At 35.5% G+C, this 13518-nt stretch overlaps 1 protein-coding gene across 3 annotated transcripts in view; it reads right to left on the bottom strand.

Annotated features, from left to right (window-relative positions):
- The window catches only part of PLEKHH2 (pleckstrin homology, MyTH4 and FERM domain containing H2), a 59351-nt gene that overhangs the window by 44070 nt on the left and 1763 nt on the right, over positions 1-13518 (bottom strand). For all 3 annotated transcript variants that reach the window (XM_069852659.1, XM_069852660.1, XM_069852658.1), the window contains exon 2: positions 9943-10072. In XM_069852659.1, coding sequence (XP_069708760.1) covers positions 9943-10072 — 130 coding nt within the window. The remainder of the gene's footprint in view (positions 1-9942; positions 10073-13518) is intronic.

Below are 13518 nucleotides of genomic sequence, written 5' to 3' on the forward strand. Positions count from 1 at the left end.
GGTTTCTTGAATTAGACCTCTGTCCCACCAGCTTCTTTCTATACACATCTATGCAAATCACCAGCATCACTGGAATTAAATGGTATATATCAGCTGTTAGGCTAGACACTACTGGAACGAACTACAGTCTGTAAAGTATCATAAGACATAAAGTTGGCTTCCCAGGAGAAACATGGAGGGCCAATATCTGGCTTGTGAAGTGTATTTAGGCTTAGTTTCCTATCATGTCCTGACTGAAATAACTTGAAACAATGCCTCAGTTCAACAAACCTCTTATAAGGAATTTTCTGCATGCCTATGATTAGTGCAGGGTCTTTCCCAAATTCATTAAGGATTCAAAAGTGTCCTCTCATGATCTATACTGCCTTTGATTTAACGGTCTTAAATAGAAAGAGTAAAAGTTTTAGGCCCATGAACAAAAAATACACTAATACCAATTGCAGAACAATATCAACACAGGTGCAGAAAAAGAGACTGCTACTTTAAACATGCACTTTCTTCTTGCTTTTTTAAGTGCAAAACCCCTCTTATAATTTTCAGAAAGCGTGTTCATGCACACTGCATCAATTATCTGCATTAGGGAAAATAGTATCTATGCTTAAAAACAGATTTGTTTTTAAGCTTGGTAAGAAAAAAAACACTCTACATCTGACACTCATCAAATTGAGCTATTTTTGTTCATATAATGAACAGAGAAATGCCACATGTGAATAAATACCGAATGCTTTGAAGAAACATGGCAGCAATAAAAACAAAGAGGTGTACTGCATTGGAGGTCTGGACATTTAAGTACAACATGCTGTCATTGGAATTTTTTACAATACAAAAGCAAATTATATAGCAATTCATTTTCAAAGTTCACCTAGAAGTTTCTTAACTATATTCAGAAAGTGTGCAAGTAAAGACATTTTCATTTCATTAAAGCACGTATTGCACGAAATCACCAAAGGATATAAACTCAAAAATTATCACAAATCATTTTCAAAAATACTCTGTTTCTAGGCATATATGGGTACATGTATTTTTATTTATATCATAGAATAATCATAGAATAACCAGGTTGGAAGAGACCCACCAGATCATCGAGTATAAACACATATATGTATTATATATACACATAAATACAGATAATTGTTCCTGTTATATGTGTTAAGAGAGAAATTATAGCACTAAATTGACAATTCTTCTGATATTTGAAATAATTATTCAATAATTTTAAGGGTAATACTTTACTTTAAAAAAAATATTGGAATTCTTTCCTTTTTGAGATCTGAAAAGGTATGCTGTTTATAGGAACAAAAACCTAATTTTTTATCCAAGACAATGTTCAATATATTCAATGTTTTCAATAAGTTGTCCCATTAACACTTAAAATTTACATTATAATCAGTGCATAATACATTGTCCCCTAATTTTTAATATTATAAACAACAAAGTTGCATCATGTAGACTTTTTTGAAATCTTTTTTAGATAAAGACAGGAAAAGATAGGACCATTAATGAATGAAGAGAAAAGCATCACTTCTCTGTGAGCCTTTCAAAGTGTGCTGATAGTAGTTCAGAGTTTTCAAAACCAAAAACTGAGATAAAATCTAATGTTGCTGAGACAGAAATACAGCCCGTCTATTGATTAAGTTCAGAATTTCCAGTAACTTGAGAACAGGATGTTTAGAGTCTGCTTTCTTCCTTGCATTTCAATTTTTCAATTCTTCCTCATCAGAAAAAAAAGGCCCAAACCATCTCTGGTTGAAAAACAGTGTTCCACATAAAAAGAAAAGTAGTAAATCTGTCCATTTTTATATTTAGTGAACTAACAGTCCTCACACAACATAGGGCATACTAAAACTGAAGAAATATGGGGATACATTTTCTTCCATGAATAAGCAAATGGGAGAAGCAAGTGAGGAATAAACACCGTCTTTTGAAGTCTTTCAAAGGTACAAGAAGATACAAACAGGTGATGAACAAAGATAGGCTGCAAATTCGAAGACACTTATTTTCCACATTGACTAAAAAAGATTTTGGAACTGCCTTCTAATACAAGCTAAAAAGGCAAAAGATCTGACATTTTAGGTGGTGCTTGGTAAATTTATAAATGGTTTGAAGAACATGCCTGCCAACTATTCCAGAGCACTGAATGTAACCAAATTTCCCCTCTTCGTTTTATATTCCTGTGTTTAAACTCAAACATTTCAACAAATCTGTGCATTTCCTTAAGAAAAGAGCCAGTACTGCTTAAAAGTAACCCATCTGTTTGTCAGTGGCTTTAATGACCACCAGTTTTCATGTCTCCATGTTTTAAAATACACTATGCCAAATCCATACATGTATAAAACCTTGAATACATTTGTTAGTTAAAAGCAATGGTAAAACTGTTTTAGAAGAGTGACTTGCTCTTTTTACAAAAAGGTCTCTGCTGGTGGTTTAGTTTAGGAAAGCACAGTAATAGTCCTCCTACTTCTTTAATTCATTTATTAAAAAGCCGATCATGTACATTCCATCCACATTTTCAAACATTATTCCTTCTGTCTTGACACTTATTTCTCTCCTACTTATTAGGTGTCTTCCATAGGGATAGTGCTAAATATTTATAAACTACAACAAACTTTAAAATATGACCTGACCTATTAAGCCACATAGAGAAAACACCTAAAGAATACAGAGGTCAAATCAAGATATTAATATTACACAAGAAAAATAAACAAGAAGAAAATTTGTAAAGAAGGAATTAGCACATGATGTGGGTAAGATATACTTCGGTCTCCACTGGATGATTTTTTTTATCCCAAAGGCCACACAATAATTAGAAAGACTTGTCTGTTATGGACTACCTTTGCATTTTAACTAATTAATAGGAATCCATTTTGTCTCATAAATCTCAGAAGTGACACTTTGGACCTACATACATTTATAAAATCAAATATGCCTTCAGTGAAAAATGGAATAGAATACTTTGGGACAAAAGCTTTTCCCTTGAACAAAATAAAATCCATAAAAATATTTTTCAATAGTGTATATTTAGTCATCAAAATGAAGAAACGCTTCCTGAATCCATTCTTCTTTTCATCATAGATGTCCTCAAAAAGGATAATGCTAAAGGGGGGTCAGCTGTTCCTTAGGCTCACAGATCAAGCATGGTGAATTTTCTTCACTATTTTACTGGTTCATATTACATGGAATTTTACTGTTCGTTATTATTTCCTACATACACACACACACAAAAATCTTTAGATCAAAGAATTAGTAATCTGGCTTAAATCCCAAAAGCTACGGGCTTACTTCTCATTCAAATCTCACTTGAATGCCCACCTAGGCTATGACTACTGCAAAACTCAACTTAGTGCTCACAACCTGTCAGCTTACAAGCTGCCGCTTTTCAGTGCATTCCCATTTTTTCCTTCCCTTGTCTTCTCCATTTTTAATACCAATTAAAAGGTAAAAGGATACAGCTGTTCTCACAAACAAAGCAGTGTCAACTATTCCTCTGCAAATTTGCCGTCTAACCAACTCCTCCTCTTCATTTTATCTTTCTCTGTTCAGACAGTTCACTACAGGGATTATCTTGTTTGTCTGCTTCAACCGTGGTCAAAAATATGGACTGTAAAAGCAGTTTGGGTCTTTGATGTTGAAGTCTTGATGTGCAGATTCACAATCCTGTCTACTTTTAACTACAACAATTTCTGCTACTGCTCTCCTAGTTAGGCAAATAGCACCTCTTAATTGCAAGTCTCTCCTAACGCTCCTTTTTAGCTCTTCAGCTCATTCATGTGAACTACATTTAGCACAAAAGACTTTCCTTGGAACAAAATAAGACCTACCAAAATTATCAGTCTCTCTCTGCTCAGTTTCCCAAATAACCAGGCTCAAAATTTTTATCAGCCTATATGACTGACATGAGACTAGTTTTGCTAGAGTCATGTTTTACTTCTTTTAATTTCTTTTCAGTATTTAAACATGATTTTAAGAGTAACTACTTAGCTCAAGAAATTTTCCTACTGCTAATTAAATATGTGAAAAACACATATGAAAAAGCAATCTTTCACATTCCATTTGAGTTCACAATAGTAAAATTAATGATTTCTTCTGGGAACTACATAAACTAAAAATATGGAACAGAGTAGCCCAGGAGGGAACTCTTCCAAAATTAGTAGTCTATGTCAGCTGCCAGTAAGTATACAGACTTTCAAAAGTTAAATTCAGCATTGGGATTTGGGGAGCCAGCGTAGTGAAGGTCAAATGTGTTGGCTAAATAATGGTGCTTTCCCCAATGTCAGTCATAAAGCTTTCCTAAACCTGGTAAAATACTAGGAACATTCACTATCTATGGCTCTTATTTTTCCCAACACACTTCTCGTCTTGATAGCTAAGTTGCAGAGACAATCAAATACAAATTACATAGACCACCAGTTTAGCACAAACAGACTTTATTATAACATGCAAAGTCTTGAAAGAAGCGAAGACACTCTTTAGCAAAATGGAAGAGTGTACTAAAGCAGTTTGGCAGGCAAGGAAAATGAAGTCTCACATAGTGCTTAAAATGAAAAAGAAGTGTATCAACAACTGGTTGCTCATCTGTATTAAAAGGCCTGACTGCTTTGTTTTGTTTTGATCATTGTACTGTGATTGTGGAATTTCTGCCATTTCAGTCTCACTGAATTGTGAGTTTTGATTGTGAACAACTGAAATAGGAGGTCTTTTTCTGTCTGAGAGGTGATGCCTTCAGAATCAAACGTACCAGTTACTGCCAAAGTGTAAAAAATAGAAAACTTGACTGAAATGGAGTTTATTCGTGAAATTTAAGTGTATAGGACACTTAGGAAACACAGATGGTAAAGGTGCAAGAGATTCCAAAATTATATGCATGGCAGCGTATTTCAGTTTGAAGACATGAAAACAGATATTTAAAGCCTGAAAATACTCTCTGAGGGAATGAAAATGAAATGCATAATTTGCAAAAAGTGTTCCCTCCACAAAAAAATGGAGAAGAAACATCTTGTAGCTCCTACATGTGGAAAACTAAACTAAATCTTAGATTGGCTCAGGATCCTCACAGGTGCCTACCCACTATCACAGCTTCCACAGCTTCCATCAACTTCCCTGTATCAGGCAAGCAGGACCAGAATGGATACTCTCATCTCCATACTACCAGAGGGAATATATTCATCTTCTTGCCTCACAGCAAGGGCTGCGCTCTGCATGCCACTACCCAGCCTGGTCTCTGCCAGAGCAGCTAATTTATTGCTTCCTGAGTTCTCTTTTCTCCTTATCCCCAACCCCCTTCATCTCCAGCCTCCTTAGAAAGAATGTAGCTTTACATGTACAAAAACAATGAAACAAAAAAAACCCACCCCACACTGTTATAAAAAGACACAGCAAAAACTTAATAACAGAAAAGTGATAAAAACAAGGTTATAGGAAAAAAGGCACAGGTATTAAAAAGGCGTAAACAAATCTAAGCCTGTAACTATATAAACTTTTAATTTTTATTCTCTTTAGCTCTCCTTGCTTTCTCCTGTTTGTACCTTCCTATTTGTATCTGAATTATTTTCCATGAAAAGAAGTTCTTTAAGAACATCTGAAACACTGAAAAATAACCTTCATTTGAATAATTTTGGTACTATGGTATTTTGCTCCCTTTTACTTTACCCTTCATAAACCTTTGAATGCAAATGGAAATACTCATAGTGCTTTTTTACAATTTTCATATTGGCAGTCACTGCAGAAGCCAAGTGCATTCTGGACTTTTCCTCAAAAAAAATTAATCTTTCATTAATCATGCCACAGAGAACAACACACTGCATCTGCTTCATTCTGCCATGACAAATGACTTACCACAAATATGCGTGCAAAATGAATAAAAATACAGTGGGACATGGATTTAGGTTTTGGTTTCTAAGACAAAAATTCAAGAATGTGTTATGCTTTGAAATATATTGGAAATAGCATTTGGCCTAAAAATAAGTTGCCATTCAATTTTCACAATCTGTACAGAGAGTGTAAATATTACCGCATTTGTCATGCGCACACTTGGTTGCCAGCTGAGCATGTATTGGTATACAGAGAATGTCCAAATGGAAGGTTAAAAGCAAACAAGTCAATGCATTTATTAAAATAAACCTCTTTGTTAATAATTCATAATTGTTGAAGATGACTTAAAGCATAAAATAATGACCCTCAGCACTGAAGGAGAAAAACTCAGGAGACATTCATGCAAATGGACAGCCCACAATGCATCATTTGGGATAGCGCCATATTCAGTCCTTAAGAGGTCTGACGTAAAAGAAATTCATTGCAGACTGCCCAAGAGGAAACTTAACAGAGCTACGCAGTTCTACAAAAATGATTTTTTAGTGACAGGAAAAACATTAACTTTATACCTGATGTTGCATGCATATTTCAGGTGAAAAATGTACTTACTATGTAAAGAATGAGGAACACTAACTTTTCCCACAATATGAAATGCTAGCTAGGAGCAAAAGTTGCAGCAGAAACTGTGATCTTTTATCCAATAAAGTTTTTTTTAGGAAACTCTTCATATGCACTAAGACTCAAGCTGCATGAAAATAAAGGCTGCTACTTAAAATTCAGTTCCACTCCCATCCTAAATTTGGCATACTAGGAATACTTCCTGCACCATTCCTTAAATTCCTGTAAAGACCTCTCCCACTTACAGCAATAGCTTTTGCTTAAAACTCCAACAACATCTCCTTCTTTGCACGTTAGGTTTACAAATATAGACTACTGGCAAAATGAAAACAAATAAGAACCCCAGACAAATAATCAACAGCAAATGGAGTAGTTTCCTGAAAACATTTCATATTCTTTTGCTCCTCTTTTTTTCTCCCCAGGTTCACATGCTGCTGAAATGTACTGATGATGCAAATTTCTTGAACTCCTCAACTACTGAGGTTCAAGGGTGAGTATTTACTGGACTTAAGAAAGCCCAGTAAATAGTCTGGGTATTTTTTTAATTAGAAGAAGAATATCTATTAGAAGAATATACCAAGAAGAATCTATTAGAAGAATATACCAAGGACTTCCCATGCTGATCATTCATTTATGTGCAGGGGCACCAGTAAAAAGAACTTTGAAACGGTATTTGATTTCCAGTGTATAGGAAATTTCCCGCGTATAATTACAGAAGTACACAGGTCATGGGCATAAATATTGAAAAGGGATAGATGGAAACAAACCCTTACTAAAATCTAGTTTTAGACTAAGTTATAGAACAAATACAAGGGGAAAAAAACAATGGTAGTTTCTGACGAGTCACATACATCATAGTGTAATAGGATGTAAACTGTCTTCCCTGAATCACTTGAAGAGATACCTCTCAAATACACACAGAGGAGGAAGACTGGAGAATTATCAGTAAGTCATTTCTCTTATCTTCCTGTAGTGACCACCTGTTTTGTCACAATACCACTCTCACTCTGTTTCTACAACAATTACATAGTTTAATACCCATGAGGATTTTTACGCCCGTCACACTACTGTACTGTGATTTCTGTCACTATTTCGAAGTAGAACACTGTATGGTGGTACTATTCTATGTTTTAGTACACACTTTGTAGCATAGAGATGATTTTAAACAAAACCACAGATAAAAGCCTGAGTTAATCAAAGTAAGAGTGGGAATTAATGTGTGTGCTTTGCAAAATTCTTTCAGTCTGTAACAGGTAGCAAATCCAGAAAGCACCTATAAAGGCTGACATCAGCTGTATTCTCCTCTTGCCATTAAAATCAGGATGCCCATCAAGTACAGGCTGATCAGGTCTTCATTATTCACTTTGCTATTTCCCAAATATATTTTTGAGTAAGAGTTCCATGCAGTTCAGTATCAAGCTAGTCTGAGTGTATCTTTCCTTCTACAAATACTCAGAATTATTTGTATCATTTAAAAAATAAAAATATGTGAAAAAATAACAATATGTGAAAAATAATCACTGGATTGTTACAAATGAAATCAACATACAAATCGATACAGCTAGGATGTTAGTGCCCATTTTGAAAACTGTAGGTTTAGAATTATGCAAGTCTGATAAATTCGTAGATGAATAAGGTCTAATTTTTTTTGAGCTCTGCCCAGTCTTTGACTCATGTCCCAACTGAATTCCAGCTTATGAATTAAAGATTCATATTAAAAACTCAAAGCGACAAAGTGAGGAAAAGGATCATTTTTCATTAAGTCTGCTAATGCTGTCCTCTGGGACATCTATCAAATCTATCAAATTATTCCAACTGCATACTTGTTGGCACTTATGGTTTTCAAGAGAAAATATTTCTCCCATTTTTATCTCTTGTAAATACTTTTTTCTAAATTTTCTGAGAAAAGCTAGGAAAACTACAAGAAGAGGGCAGTAGAAACAAGTTATTAAGATTTTTTTCATCTATTTTGGAGTAATGTTTCTCAATGATGAGGAAAAATAAATAATTTTCTTTTGAATTATTTGTTTCTGGCACAATGCTGAAGAACTGTGATTTTATCCCTCTTATTGTGTTTTTTTTAAATGCTGACTTCTGAAATTATACAATTAAGTATACATTTCTATTCATTTAAGAGGATACTTCTAGCAGTGAAGAGCCTTTAAAAGCAAACCGTAAAGGAAAAAAGTCAAAATTCAAACAGAAAGCATTTAAACCTCTGTATTTTTTTTTAACTCAGATAATTTTGTGAAGTGCTCTTCATGAATCTTAACTTTTTGGTTGCCAAAACTATAATCAGCAGCAGCTGCATAAAACATGGTAGTTACAGCTGCTGGAAAGTCCGTAGGAAAGTCATGTCCAGTGTTCAGCCACTTGACTTCCAACCCAAACACTAGTGATCCAAATGGGTTAAAGAGACAGAAGAGATGTATGATATCAAACAGCCCAAACAGCCCAACTGTGAAAATATCCAATAAATGTTACAGCAGACACTATTGTACTCTCTGATGGATGTTCTCCTCCAAGATAATGATTTATTAGTTCATCTGTGTGCTTTACTAACTGGAATGAAGGACACAGGTAGATTTCCTTTTTTTTTTTCCAATTTTAAAATGAAATATCAAAGGCATTTGTACAGATGGTTCCACTTTCCAAACACAATACGCCGCAATATCAGTCCAATGAGTTTGTGATACAGAAAAAATGAGGGATTGGGTAAAAAAATCAGAGTTTTCAACTACACAGTTTTCTAACAGGGATATTTTCAGTCATGCCAAAACAGAGATATTTGGAGTACTAACTGTAAAAATACAATTCCAGTGGAACTCCAAATTTTAATTTTTTAATTTTTTTTTTTGGAGAGCAACTGATGGAAAATTCAGCTCTAAGAATGGAGTAGTTTTGACAGAAGAACTTTTTAACTAGAAATTCACTGAAGTCAATATTAGTCACAACAGAGTCCCAAAGACTCTCTAGAATGTTTTGTCCCTTGTACTCTTTTAATTGCCTTATTCTGTGAAAATGTCACCAAGTAAATACAACCGGGAGGATTTATATTTCAAATATGATAAACCATAGTTGGAGATGTCTTATTATAGGAAAATCAAGTCTGATAAATTATATGATTCAGTAAGGAATACTGAGCAAAATAACACTTCTGAATTTTCTCCCCAGTGATTTCTGTCTTAAACCAGATCTTAAATTCTTAGGAAAATGTGTTAAATATTAACTTCAATGTTGTAAAAGCGACTACTGGATACATATTTTTCTCTGCAGGAGAGGGGCCAGTGTGTTCTTATTTGAAAATTAACATTTTTTGCTTGCAAAACTAATGTGTGAAATTCTTTCACAGCATTAAAACATTCCTGTTTTCCATATATCTATTTTAAAATGTCTTTGTTTTTCCCTCTTCAAAAAAATCCCAGTACCTGTAATCTCAAACCATGACATGCGATCAGCCCCCATCAGCAAATGAACTCATTGGTACTGCATTAAAATTCATACCATGAGACCTACCTTTTCTGCTAACAGTCCTCTGATCTTGCTTGCCTGGAGACGAAATTTCATTAACTGTGACTCCAGAGTTAAACACCTTTCCTTCCAGTTTACAGTAACTTCTGGGTCTGAAAGTTCAGCCATATTTATGCTGGAAAAAAAGAAAGGGAAAAAATGGCCACATCACAATGAGTTTATATTTAATGTCTGGCCTTGTTTTCATACACGTAGTAGCTTATTTTATATAGAACTCAAAAATGCCCCCAAGTTCTGTACATGCACAGCTTCATAAAACTTAGCAGAAGTACATTAGTCTACAAAGGCCCTTCCCATAACTGGGAGATTTCTGAAATCTGTGTTTTATAGTATTCAGGTTTATCATTATTTAATTTCTTCAATTATTCTGGGGCTCTGATATGTTTTCCTTGATAAGCAGAGACACCATGTTTTTGAATCTTCAGTTACTGTATATACTTTCTTACCTAGAAGGGTATTGTACAGAACTGAGCTCTGGCTAAGAAAATGCCTGATATCAGTGTAACTAGCTGTGAGTTAGTAGCATATTTGGTTTTATGCAAAGTTACTGCTTGGCAGATGACTTTTTAAAAAGTATTTTAGAATTCTTATGCTTAATCAAATTGCCTTTAAAATTTAATATCCTTAATGAGATGGTTCCAAACGTGAAGGCAGGTGAGCAAATGGTCCCCCATGGATCCTTCACATGAAAAAATTATTCTTTTACATTAGCTGTTGCATATCTCAGGACATCCTGGCTCATGCATGTTTTGGTTTGAAAGCTGTGCTTTTATCTACATTTAACAGCTCATGCCTTCTGGAAATTAATCTCAGGGCCCTTTTGGACATGCCCTGCCCTGCTGGAAAAATTATTGAGTATGTGAGCTGGGTCATCACCGTTTGAGTCTGAGAAGCCAAGAAAATCATCAATGTGTAAGCAGAAGGATTGGACTCTGCTGGATTCCAACTATTTGTAGACAGTTTAATAAAGAGTAAGCATATGGCTGAATGTAACCATTCAGTTAAAGAAGTCCCTTTGCGAACAACGGTCCTGGCTTTTGCAGGGTTCTGAACACCTAGATTTGGCTTTGAAATTACAACTAGAATATCCTTTAAGTTTTCAGTTTGTCCCTGAAATAACAAACAGACATAAAAGCACCCTCCAGTGGAAGGTAGATGGAAGATCACGGCAAACAAAAAATTACCAGCCATAAGGTTATGCTACATGTTTATCACCTATGTCGTAGACAATGAGACGTTGACAAGGAAATGCAAGTAGCAACTGTGTTCAGTGTGATGAAAGCGGTTGTCACAGGAAAATCATACACAATATAGATCTGAATACTGCAAGTCCTCACACAGTTAGCATGGATTAATAAGCAATGCCTTTGACAGCCCACCCCCTCAACTACTCCAGTCCTTCAGAAGCCTGTGTTCAAGCACTCCCCTTCTGCCCAGTGTCATAGGAGGCAGCCCCAGTTCTCATCTTTCTCCAAGGAGGGGGAACTTCCCCAACTGGAGGGAAGGACCTACGTATTTATCTTTTCCACTGTTCCTGACACCAGGAGGAAAAAAGAAAAAGGAAAAGGTGGTGTGAGTGGTGAGGCACTGGAAAAAGTTACCCAGGGCAGTTGCAGATGTCCCCTCCCTGGTGGGGTGTTCAAAGCCAGGTGGGATGGGTCCTTGAGCAGCCTGGTCCAGTGGGAGGTATCCCTGCCCACGGCACTGGGGTGGAACTAGATGATCTTTAAGGTCTCTTCCAACCCAAACCATTCTATGGTTCTACAATTCTATAATTCAAAGCATTGCAACACAGATGGAAGTCATGAGCAGTATTCCAGAAGTCCTTAACTTTTCTGCAATAGATCAATACTTTCTAGTTCTCTTCTTCTCATGTCTCAGATTACTCTCAAATTCATCATAGCTAAACGGGTGAAAAACTGTCTTGAAATTTTCTTTCCATTCAGGTACCCTAATGTCCTTGTTTCTTTCATTTTATATCTTGAGTGAGAAGGAAAATGAGGAAAGAAAAACTGACTAAGGTTTGTCAGTTTTTCACTCCAATTATTCATCTGAAGGCAACTGCTCCATTTTTGACTCTGTCTTTCTCTTGGTCCTGCAGGCTACGATTCAAGTTGTTAAGCCTGAGGCTACCACCATTCCTTCTCAGGAATCTTCCACTCAAGAATCCTGACGGAATTGCTGGGATTCAAGCATGTTATTAAAACAGTTTCCTAGGCAGATCCTACAACACCCAAATTCTAAGTTCACCCTCTAGGTGACCAGTGTTTTTTATCACTTCCCTCCTTGTTTTAAGCTTGCCAGAAAACTCCCTGGACTATCAGGGAACCATCTCTAATCCTCACTCCTCTCTCCTTGTGTAGAGTCCCTACATTCAAGGAGGGAAGGTGGCACTTCCAAGCAGCAGCTTCTCCTTCTTTACAGAGGAAGCAGAAATTTCAGCTGCAGATTGATTTGGACATAGATCCTGGATTCTGCTTTCCTAAGTAATGAGAAATAAAAATTTCCCATTAGACTGTCTATTTAGGATTTTTTATAAAGCTTTTTCCTTTTTGACTAATTACAGCTACTTAAGACAAAGATGAACTCTGCCAACATCTGGTTAACTGTAGGATCTTTCAGTGTTTGTGGTAGTGAAAACACAAATAGATCAAGTAGTGAAAAATTTCTGCTTTTTTGTAGGGCGCAATATTACAGGGTGGAGTTAAAAATGTCTTTCAACAGACAAAACATTTGAGTAGATGGATTTCAGGCAGTGAACAATGCATTCAGCCAAGTAGTTTCTCAATGTCCAAGCTAATTAATATTTCACTGTATAAACATTACAGATAAAAAGTTTGAAAATAACTCTTTTTATTGCAGGATGCTTGTTAGAGATTATAATAATTTACTTCATATTTTCCAACAAACCACTGGGTTCTGGAAATATTTACAGGCACATAATACACTGTTTACAATTGCTGAGTGAATGATCTTACTTTGCATCAATGACTTCCTGTTTCTTGTTTGACTCCCCAAGGGAGCTAAAAAAATGAGTTCATCTCTCTTGGCTTAATAGAGTACTCTGAATCAGCACTCGAACCTACACAGAGTCCTCCTCTTCTTCCTGCTACAGTTCCCACTGCAAAGCCCTCTGTTTTTTCTGAGTCTTTAAAAATAAAGTCTTTTGAAAAGTAAACTAAAAAAGCGTACATTAAAGCAGTAAGTTCTAATTATGTCATCAAAAAATAATTGAGACAAGTTTGACAAGTCCGGAAAGATTAAATTCAATTTTTTCATTTTCTAAGTTTATAAACCTCATCACAGGCTTCAAGAAGTCAGAATGTCACCTTCTCCCCAAAGGGATTGATATAATTTCCTTTTCTTTGCTGTCTGCTTGGAGATTATCAAAATACATTTCAGGGGGAAGGAGGGAATGATGTTCTAGCTTTTTCAAACACACAAAAAAGATTTACATATTTCTTATCACACTGTCATTGTTTTCCTCCATTTTTAACAAAATGCTCTGTTTAACTTAACATTTCATATGCTGTCCATGTGTTCTGTACGTTCTCACTCTGC

The sequence above is a fragment of the Phaenicophaeus curvirostris genome, chromosome 2, assembly GCF_032191515.1.
Source record: "Phaenicophaeus curvirostris isolate KB17595 chromosome 2, BPBGC_Pcur_1.0, whole genome shotgun sequence".
Lineage (NCBI taxonomy): Eukaryota > Metazoa > Chordata > Aves > Cuculiformes > Cuculidae > Phaenicophaeus > Phaenicophaeus curvirostris.